Consider the following 11,424-nt stretch of genomic DNA (forward strand, 5'->3'; position numbering starts at 1 on the left):
AATATCTACTTAACCATTAAATCTCCTATCAACTTAAGGAACCCCTTTAAAACACGGGATAGGAAAAACGCATAAACCGAAGCGACATGTTTTTTTTAATCCTATAGAATTTGAAAACACATGAAACAAAAGGAGAAGCTCTTTGATTGCACCACACATCGTTGTGACTGGCCTTGTTGCTTCGACTCTCCTCTCCCTACGCACCTCCTCCTCTCGGCTCCTGCTACGTTGATGCCACAGTGGATGAGCTTGCATGGTTCGCAAGAGTTCTCTGGTGGGCGAGAGGGCAACGAGGTAGGGAAATGAGGAGTGAGCCTATTTCCCTCGGGGTCAAGCACTCTAGGGAAGTATTCTGATTAAAGATGAGATCATGCTTCATAAAATAGAGAAGTTAAAACATTCCTTTTGCTTTTACTTTCAAATATTTTTAGCTTTATAATGAATGCAAAAACAGGTAACACACATTATTGACACATAGAAACAACAATATTTTAACCAAAATACTAGCCGCTAGCATCCCTATTTAATTTAGATTATTGAGTGGGTTATTGCCATGAATTATCAACTCGATTATATGTATAAATTAAATATATTGAGAAATAAAACCAATAAATATTTACACAAAAATGGTCTAAGCAAAGCTGTAAATGACAATTTCTAAGCGTGGAAGAAACAATCGGTTTCGGTAAAATAAGATGAAAGTAGAGAGATGGAATTCCACTCTTCCAGGAGAATCTGGCCACAAAAAGAGCCCACCATGCCACAGAAAGAGAAACAACGAACCTACCTTGCTCATACAAACACAGACACAGACCTCGACCTCCCCTCCCCCCATCACAAATCCCCCACACCCTCTCCTCCCTCCTCCTTCTCTCTCCTCCCTCCTCCTTCTCCTCCTCCTCCTCCCCCAACGTATTGTTCATTCGTGCGGTTTGTTTGTGCCCATTGCCCAGCCCTAGGTAGCGGTGCTGGTTGTTTCAAAAAAAAATGTAAAGTCGTAGTGGTGACAGTGTGAGGGAAACAAAGTTAGAGGAGCCGAGAAGGCGAGACGGTGCAGTGTGCGGTGTGCGGTACCTGTTGGTTTGAGCAAACAAGGCAATGAGAGAACTTACATTCTTTTCTATTGTTGTTTGAACTTTCAAATTAATACTAGATCATGGATTAGAAGAGCTTGTTGGGCTACATGCAATTCATTCTTTTTCTTTACTGCACTTACGGATTTTGGGGCCCCTAAATTCTGGAGGCCTTGAATAGGTGCACACTTTACACTCGTGGATGTATGACCCTGTCAATATTGAGATTCATTTTTTTGCTAAGCACCATCAAGACGACAGGAGGCAACACATGCCTATGACAAGGCATTGCAAATCATGTGCAACATCTTAGCAAAACGAATCGAAACACTCCAGTACAGCTAAGTGCAAAAAAGATAAACTATGGATTGAAAAAAACTGTTCAAAAATCTCCAACAAGAGCCTACCACATCCGGGCCTCCTCCTCTGCTAGCTTGTCTCTCTGGTGTCTTCTCTGATCACAACACGTCCCTGCACCACTTTCCTCCCGATGCCATCCAGCTAGATCCGAGCCACACGTTAGAGAAATGTCATATAACCCTCTTCACTGTTTCTTGGCTGGCCATCACCAGCTTTCATCTGCTTCGTGTAGCAGCTATGGCTGTGGCTTTGCCAATCGTCTCATTGTGCCTCGAGTACAGCTAGCTACCGTTGTATCTGGCCTCTTCACTTCGCCTCTCCTCGTCAAGCGCTCAGGGGGAAGCTTTCTGATTAAAGATGAGACCATGCTAAAATATTCTTTTTTCTTTTGTTTTCAACTATTTTTTAGCTTTATGAATGAATTAAAAAAAAGGTAACACACATTATCGAATCACATAGAAACAACAATATCTTAACCAAAATAACTAGTAGCAGTCTAATTAGCCCTTGCTTAGTAACCCGTATGATTTAGAACATTGAGAGGATTATTGCCACATATTATAGCTTGATTATATGTATAAATTAAATTATCTTGAGACATAAAATTAATCAATAAATATTTTCAACCCAACAATCAGTACAAGACACGAACACTGATGGTTGAAATAGGGAAATTTAACTATTTGCCCCTCTTAGATTTGCCTTTATTTTTTTTGCCCCTCTAAGATGGTGGCTTAACTGTTTGCCACTTTTATTCATGCGGCATGCCAATGTGGCAACCCAGTGTAAAAATCAATGTGGGACCCACTTGTCAGTCTCACAGCTCCCCTTTCCTCTCTTCCTCCGGTGCGGCCAACCCCGCTGATAGCCGAGTGCTGCCCACTCCTCCACTGGCGCTGTCGCTAGAGAAGAAGATGCGCTCGGCGTCGCCGTGCTTCCCCAGCTATGGCTTCGGCGACCCAGGCAACGAGACAGATCGAACCGACGATGAGCCCAACCCCACCAGAGACCACATAGAAGGGAAGCGTCATCAGTTTCCACGCAATCCTGGGCTGCTGCTGCGAAGGCGGAGACGGAGACGGGTGTGGCGCGACCAAATCCGCCTTCCTCGGCGATGGGGGCCGGGTCAAGGGAGGAGGGGTTGGCGGTGATGGAGGAGACGACGAGCTGGAGGTCCCAGTCGTGGGCAGCGAGGATCTCGGTGCAGAGGTTGTGGTCGGAGATGCCGGTGACCGCCTGGAAGTAGATGACCTTGTCGTCAATGGTCTCCGCCATGGCGGCTTGCGGCGGCGAGGCCGAGGGTGAAGCTAGGGTTTGGGAATTTGGCGTGGCGTCGTCGTCGTCGGCAGTGATGGCAGTTAGCACGAAGGAAGAGACGAGAAGGGGTGGAGTTAATCGTGGGGGTGCGACCTAGGTGGGGCGGCGTTTGGCTGTCGGTAGGGTTGGCCAGACCGGAGGAAGAGAGGAAAGGGGAGTTATGAGACTAACAAGTGGGTCCCACGTTGATTTTTATACCGGGTTGCCACATTGGCATGCTACATGGGCAAACGTGGCAAATAGTTAAAAAGCCACCACTTTAGAGGGGAAAAAAATAAGGGCAAATGTAAGAGGGATATTTGGATAATTGGCAAACCTAATAGTGACAAATATTTAAATTTTCCGATGAAATAAGGCTGAAAGGAAGAAGAGAATTGGAATTCCGCTTTTCCACGAGGGCCGGACCGCAAAAAGAGCCCCACCACGTCAGAGAAAGAGAAACAAACAACATTCATTAGCTCCGCTCGCTCGCTCACACGAACGCAGACGCACACAGGCCTCGTCCTCCCCCCTCCCCCACACACATCTCCCCGACTCGATCTCCCCCTCCTCCTCCGCCGCCGCCGCCGCCGCCTCCTCCTCCGCCTCCTCCCCCAACGCATCGCCCCACCCCATCCATCCAGATTCCTCCCTCCTCCTCCTCCTCCTCCTCCTCCTCCTTTTCCTCCTCCCCCGATCCCGCCCCGATGCGATGCCCCCGCGGCGCGATCGCGTGACGCCGCCATGATGAATCCCGACGGCGGCGACGGCGACCGCCCCGAGGCGGCGGGGGCGGGCTCGTCGTCGGCGCAGCAGGGGCATCCGACGATGGAGTGGCGGTTCGCGCAGGTCTTCGGCGAGCGCGCGGCCGGGGAGGACGTGCAGGAAGGTACGTTGCCTTGCCACCCCCTCGCCCGCGAGAGGCCCGGCCCGTTGCCCCCCACCCCCTCCCGCCGCCTCGAGATCTGGTCGATTTGTGCGGGGTTGTGGCTCCGGGGGAGTGATGCGCCGGCCCGCTGGGGGGCGGTGTGGGATCGGGAGGGGGAGGGGAGGGCTGCGCTTGGGGGCCCTCCCCCAGGCTGCGGTGGTGGTGGTGGTGGTGATGGGATTGGGATTGGAGCGGAACCCGGTTTGGGAGCGTTTGGTCTCGTAGGAGAATAAGCGCGCTTGGTTGACCTGGGAGCGTGTGATGTTCGCCAAAAGGGATAGTTTCGGATCGAGAGTGTGTTCGCGTTATCAATCTGGATGGTTGAAGACGGTGCTGCTCTACTAGCAGCGCCTGTTTTGAGCTGGAACGGGCGTTGTTCGTGATTTGTTGATCATCTATTTGCTAGGAAATTGTTTGAGTTGGTCGTGTAGTGCTTTTGTTTAACTTTTCGGATTTAAGGCTATAGTCATGCAAGTCTTTCATTGAGGTCTGAGGAATATGAACCATGCGTAGTGTTTGATCTTGTATTTTATGGAGTGCACTAAGGTGCTAAGATGATGGGGAGCTTGCGGATTCTTGTGTTTTGAGTTTTAGGAGATATGTTGCTTAAGGTTCTCTTGAGGTCTATGATGACTTATCCACTTTGAACCGAATTCATGAATTCAAAAGCACGCAAGTGGTTAGGAGTCCGTTAAAAGGAATCAATGAAGTTGCTTTTTATTGAACCTGTGTAGCTAGGGTCCTGCGCTTGCTGTTGCATTGTCTCCTTGTAGGAATTGCATTGTGTAAGGTTATGCTAGTAAGTCTGATTTGGCACTGGATATGATGCCTTCGCTCTTTGGATTTGGATGTATGTTGACAAAACATAAATTCTTCTGTTGGTTGCACAGTTATTGTACCGTTACATTTTTGTCGGTACACGATACACTATACTGTCCATATCTAAGTTTATTTATGACCACGCTGCACTGGTCCAATTATTGTTATTGAGAATATGGAAAATTTTAATGTATATACCTCTGTGCTTTATTTGTGATTTCATTTGTGTGAATCAGAAGGATCGGTCATTGGGTAATTAGCTTGGTTAATCTGGGTTTGAAGAGTAACTGCTAAGCACACTCTTCTTATAATAAGCTTACTTTCTGAATTTATCCATTTCTTAGATGAAGGATTTCTTCAATGCTAGACAAGTACAAATGCACAATTGGTTGCTTCTTTGTGTGTTGATCTTTATGCTGTTTTGTTTCAGTTGACATCATCTCTGCAATTGAGTTTGATAAATCTGGTGATCATCTTGCCACCGGAGACAGAGGAGGACGTGTTGTTTTATTTGAAAGGACAGATGCTCGGGATGTAAGCACCATTAGTTGAACTTCTCTTGCTCAATTTCATTATTTTATACTCATGAAAGTCTATCTGTTAGCAGAATGCCAGTCGGAGAGAAATGGAGAGACAAGATGCTCCGATTACTAGACACCCAGAGTTTCGCTACAAAAGTGAATTTCAGAGTCATGAACCTGAGGTATGTTGATAATCTGGATTGGCTGTTGTAGCACGTAGTATTATCTGTTATTTCCATGAAGTTGGACGCATAAGATCAAATTAACAAGCTGGCATTCTTATCTCAGAGCAAGAAAGGAATCCTTAGCTTAACCATTGCAAGCAAATGAAGCATTACATTATTGTGCTATGCTCTTGTTTTGTTCTTGCTTGAATTACTTGCATATGGAAACTCACATCTATGTTTTTTTGATGAACTGTTCTAGTTTGATTACCTCAAAAGTTTGGAAATAGAGGAGAAGATCAACAAGATCAGGTGGTGCCAGACAGCCAATAATTCACTCTCCCTTCTGTCTACAAATGATAAAACAATAAAATACTGGAAGGTATGGAGAAAAATATGTTAGGACCCAGGAATGGTTTTCAAGATTTCTGCATGCCAATATCTTTCTAATCTAATGTAACATTTAAGCCTGTCTTGACCAAGACCAACTCTGTTGGATGTTTGTATTTCTCCGAACTGGTGGATCAAGATGTTTATGTTGATTATTCCATCATTAGTGGAAAATTTAATGAAGTTTACATGAGCACTCTCTAGTTACGCATGGAAATGATTTGTGATACCAGAGTACCAGACATAATTTTGTTACTACCTCTGTCCCATAATAATTGTATTTCTAGGATTTGAATTTGTCCCAAAATAATTGTCACAATAGAGTACTAATGGCCCCATTAATCACTTCTCATTCAAATTTCTCCCTATTTTACCCTCAACTACTCTTCCACTCTTACCTATACACCATTTAATAAGGGACATTATAGTCTTTCTTCTCAAAGCTTAATATGCAGTAAACAACCTAGAATTACAATTATTTTGGGAAGGAAGTAGTATTAATTTTTAACCTTTCGAAGCACCAACAAGATGCATTTGTTTAATCGGTGGTCGTACACGAGCTATGCCTTTTCTTTTCTTTTTTCCTCACAAAATATCCACAATCCAAGTATTAGCTGTTTTGACCTTGGTTACATATTGCTTTACTTCCTTTACAGGTGCAAGAGAAGAAAGTAAAACAAGTTTCAGTTATGAATTTGGATTCACGGAGTGTAGGGACTGGTACCACTTCTAGTGCAAGTACTAGTAGTTCTAGGGGTCTTCTTCCAAATGGTGGATGTTCAGACAAGTCCAGTTTCTTGAACAGTGATATTTTGTTTCCACCTGGAGGCTACCCGTCATTACGTTTGCCTGTGGTAGTTGTACTTAACCTCTATATATCTTAATCAACAGAAGATGACTTGATGTCTTGATCAGCTCTAGCACATCTAGCTGGCATATGATAACTTGCACGGCAACCTATGATCAAGTCCAAAATTGACTGCATTTCTTATCATGCAGGTTGCAAGTCAAGATGTGAACCTTGTTGCTAGATGTCGACGTGTATATGCACATGCTCATGATTACCATATTAACTCTATATCAACCAATAGGTAAGTATGATCATTGCATTGAATATTAATCTATTAAGCTGTATCCCTAATGCATTTTTTCTCCATGAGTTCATCTGTATCTATTTCTTTTCATGTTGAAATAAAATAATATCGAGCCGAGCATCCAATTCTCATGGATTGCTCTTATTGTAAAACCAATAGTCAGTGCAATAGTCATGACACATTGAATCAGCTTTAAAATCAGTGCAAACCATTGTTGTAGAGGCATACACTTTTTTATATTACAACAGTAACGCAATAGAGTTATCTGCAGTTTTTCTACCTGTATATTCCATATACTTTTTCAATGATCTAATTTGTGAACATTGTGCTGATTTGCTTCTCTTTTTCATTTAATTGTCAGTGATGGCGAGACATACATATCAGCAGATGATCTGCGTATAAATCTATGGAATTTGGAGATAAATAACCAGAGCTTCAATATTGTTGACGTGAAGCCTCCAAACATGGAAGATCTAACGGGTAACTCCATTTAGTACCTTATTTCTTACATGATTTGTGCTCAACTTTGAATTAATGTACTGCAGCATGGATAAAATTGATTGATGGAAGCTTTCTTAATTTCTATTCCTTTTACCGCAAAACATTATCATTTTTCTTGTGTTACATGACTAAAGTGAAGAATCGAAATATTGTTTTTCATAGTCCATTGTTTATGACATGGTTACTTAGCGCTTAATGTGAATATGGCCTCTCTATTTGTGATGAAGGCCTATTCTGAATTTGCATTATGCTGTCATACTTTCTTAAAATGCTTGCTATATGCGGCTGCAAGCAGCTGTAACAAATGGCATGTTTCTGATCTCTGTTCATTTATATTTAGCTTCAAATTGGCATGGACACATCACACATGGCACTAACCAGATTATAGAAGCTCAATTTTATAAATTCAGTTTGCATCTTCTTGTCTATTTTATATGTTGAATTAAATAAGGAGCAGATGTCTATGGGGGATTTATGTTGTGAGAGAATTGATAGTTACTTAGGGAATAACCAAATGAATGAGACCAACATTATCCATGTCGTTGCATGACTTTTTATTAAGAAGTTGATCTGCTATTTTATCTTACTATTTTTCTAATGATGATATAGAAGTCAAGAGTAGCAGTGCATCTTTATTATTGATGTTTAAGATGACCTGGAATCTGATCTTTACAATTACTGTAATTCATGTCCTGGTAATATGTTGTGCATGATGTAATTTGTTGATATTTCAGAGGTCATTACATGTGCGGAGTTCCACCCAACTCATTGTAATACACTGGCCTATAGCAGTTCAAAGGGTTCTATCCGACTCATTGATCTGCGACAATCAGCTTTGTGTGACAACCATTCCAAGATGTTAGTAATTCATCTTATGCCTTTTACCTGCAACATTTTATCCGTGTGTACTGGAGGTAGTCGTGGACTTCTTTTGACGGTTGGGACTTGGGGCTGCATAAGATTCTCTATTCTATACTAGTAATAGAATGTCACAATATCAGCATGAGATAACAAGAACCTTTAAACAGATTTGAGGAACATGAAGCACCTGGATCAAGATCCTTCTTTACAGAGATAATCGCATCAATATCGGATATAAAATTTTCAAGGGATGGAAGATACATCCTTAGTCGCGATTATATGACTCTCAAGGTAATACCTTCCCTTCGTATAGTTACCCACAAATAAAAAACTACTTATTTAGTTTTGACACATCAGATATCATTCTGTAACTTCTTACCGCATAACATTTGAATGTTTTGTACATAGAGATCTAATTTCTGGGTGAACTATAATCTAGATCTGTTAATTGTTAGGTAAAAATAAAGAGCACACTTTCATATGCTGCACTCCTAGCATTTATTCACTAGCATATTTTAGTGTTTGAATTGTTTCTTCGAGGTTGAACTTGCATTTGAAATAAAATAAGTCAGGTGTTAATGATGTTTATATATATAAAAATGGTATTGTGGCCTATTTGTCTAGTAACACATGCTTGGCTAGGAATTCTTCGATGCTTTTCATTGTCCTTATTAATTAGCAGGAAATAGATTGTCGGGCTAGTATGTTTCTCCTTAACGCCAGGCCTCTTGCAGTCTGTTCTGCCTTTAATGGTTGATTGACTGCTGATAGTTGGTTTATAGAAATAAATGTTGCCTAACTAGTAACCTCCGTCCCAAAATATAGCAATCTAGTACCGGATGGGACATCCTAGAGGCTGGTAGTACTGGGATTTGTCCAATCTGGTACTAGGTTGCTATATTTTGGGACGGAGAGAATAGTAAATATTCAGTGACTAAGAAAATATGGTAACACCTTTTCTTTTGCTAAAATATTTATTTATATTAAATGTGAAATTTGCTTGTCCTGTTTTGCCTTATGCATTGAAGTTTATGATACCATTTTATTTTTGCATGGCTTATGATGAGCATATTTGACTTGTTAATAAGGTAAATTTTAGGTAAAGCGGAATAATTTGGTTTGAGTTTAATATCTGTCTTTTCCTCAGCTATGGGATCTAAACATGGATTCAGGTCCTGTTTCAACCTTCCAGGTTCATGAACATTTAAGGCCCAAGGTGAGACTTTGTCAACCGAATGACTAAAAAGAAGCTATATGATGACCGATACATAATCTAGCTGTACTCTAATTTTCAGTTATGTGATCTGTATGAGAACGACTCAATATTTGACAAATTTGAGTGTTGTCTTAGTGGGGATGGACTCCGTGTTGCAACTGGTTCATATGGGTATTACCTTGCTCTTGTTCTTAGCTACATATGAAAATGTTATACTTAGAAATCATGTCTGCTGACACCTTATTTTTGCATCTGTATTGCAGTAATTTATTTCGGGTTTTTGGCTGTACTCCTGGGAGCACAGAAGCGACCACTTTGGAGGCAAGCAGAAACCCCATGAGGTATGTTTACTAATGGAGCTATGATCAGATTGTTGATAATTAGTTTTTCCTTCCTTTCGGAATGTGGATCTGGAGAAGGATCATGATATGGTTGAATTGGATTCAACAAAACTCCAATCAGGAGCTACTTTCTCCCACTATTTCAAAATTTATATGTACCTTAGGTCTTCTGTTTCACATTTTAAGTGTCATACAGACTTTTAGAATTGTTGTTTCTGCTATTATGGCTTGTCTGAGCTTATGTTCTATTCATTGATTTGGATACATAGGCGTCAGATTGTAAACCCAACAAGGCCCACACGCACACTAACCTCTCTGGCCCGTGGTGTGCGGAGAGGTATGTTACTTTTCTTTCACATCAAGAATTTTCAGTACTGAGATAATATGATATTGGCAATCACCTTGTCCAACCATTTTCATATAATATGCTATAGGTGGGGAAAATCAAGGCGTTGATGCCAATGGAAATTCATTTGACTTTTCGACAAAGTTGCTCCATCTTGCATGGCACCCAACTGAGAATTCTATAGCATGTGCTGCTGCAAATAGTTTGTATATGTATTATGCGTAGAGAAGGTGCTTGAGAAAATTTATTGTTTTTGGTTCGCTCTTGGAGGCCGCGTGCCTTCACATGCAACCAGAGATATGGTGCAGGATGTTGTCGTCAATTCCTCCCTTGGGGCCAAAAGAGGCCGTAGATGCCCACAAGATGGCTTTTGTTGCTGTGACTGCGTCCTTGTTGATTCTTTAGTACATGTGTAAATTATGTCCTAATCATCAGAAGTTTTGGTCCCAAAGGATGTGGTCGCAGTTGCCGTACATTCCAAAGTCAGCAGTCCAAGGCACAAATCAAAGATAGAAAGGATTCATTGTGCTAATTTCTGCAGTAAAGGACATAAGCAAATATGCATTGCAATGGGTGTATGATTATCTTTTACATGTAATGCCAATCAGACAAGGCTAATCAGTTGTTTTAGAACAAAAATCCCTGAACAATAGATAACTCAGTTATTGTAGTTATTCTTCATTTCTCTTCTATTCATTGGACCGTTGAAATAAGTCAGCACTAGTGTAACTGCTATTGTTTGGGATTCTTAACCAGGATGGATTTTCTTTTTGACTGGTCTGGACTCTTTTTGGTTATGATAAAATGAGGTTATATTAGAACTATTTAGAATTTGCAAGAACGGGGTTCAAGTACTGTGCCTGTGAATGATATGCAACTTCCATGATCTTTGTGTTATCTTCTGCCTTCTCTAGTTTTCTGCTTCAGGGCAAATGGAAGAGCTCAGTGCTTATATCCCGCAGTCAAGAATGCTTACACCTTCAGTACCAGCTTGTCTTTTTTAGCGTTATATCTCCTACTAGTAATATTGTTGAAGGCTTGAAGCGCACATATGTTGGGCTGGGGTTTCAGTGACTGTAATATGGCTGGAGATGCAAGCGACAGTAAGAGCACGGCAGGTGTTTTGTTCATGTTGGAGAACAGAAACAGAAGGTGGTGGCATTATTTTCATGTGAGGCTAATACATTGCTGCCATCACTGCAGCTTATCAAGGAATTTGGCTCAGTAGGTTGCTGTGGGAGAGCTGATGCCTGAAGATCCTAGTTGTGATGTTCTGAAAATTTATAACAACTCTGTAATAGATCTCTGTAAGAATTCAGTGCTTCATGATAGAAGTAAAACACATAAATACACGCTACCATTTCATCAGGGAGTGTGTTGAGCACATCTGTTCAGAGGACGAGCTTACTGACATTCTGACAAAGCCATTGGGCAAAGTTCGTTTTCAGGAGGTGAGGAAGAAGGGCTGATATAGGTTCAGGCGCACCAAGATCAAGGGGTGAATTTGATAGCTT

General features: G+C 41.7%; 1 protein-coding gene across 2 annotated transcripts; it reads left to right on the forward strand.

The window, feature by feature from the left end:
* The first annotated feature begins 3,240 nt into the window (after positions 1–3,240).
* LOC127776580 (serine/threonine protein phosphatase 2A 55 kDa regulatory subunit B alpha isoform) lies at positions 3,241–10,681 on the forward strand. 2 transcript variants are annotated; one of them, XM_052303005.1, is made up of 14 exons: positions 3,241–3,618; positions 4,907–5,010; positions 5,084–5,179; positions 5,424–5,543; positions 6,208–6,405; positions 6,551–6,642; positions 7,007–7,125; positions 7,881–8,004; positions 8,175–8,298; positions 9,155–9,223; positions 9,303–9,394; positions 9,487–9,564; positions 9,834–9,901; positions 9,999–10,681. In XM_052303005.1, the coding sequence occupies exons 1-14, from the start codon at positions 3,474–3,476 to the stop codon at positions 10,133–10,135; spliced, it is 1,566 nt and encodes a 521-aa protein (XP_052158965.1). In that variant the 5' UTR covers positions 3,241–3,473; the 3' UTR covers positions 10,136–10,681. The 2 variants fall into 2 exon arrangements, with proteins under 2 accessions (XP_052158965.1, XP_052158964.1); XM_052303004.1 differs by having other exon boundaries at positions 3,242–3,618; positions 6,208–6,408.
* Positions 10,682–11,424: the final 743 nt, after the last annotated feature.

Source organism: Oryza glaberrima, chromosome 6 (genome assembly GCF_000147395.1).
Source record: "Oryza glaberrima chromosome 6, OglaRS2, whole genome shotgun sequence".
In the NCBI taxonomy this organism is placed as follows: Eukaryota; Viridiplantae; Streptophyta; class Magnoliopsida; order Poales; family Poaceae; genus Oryza; species Oryza glaberrima.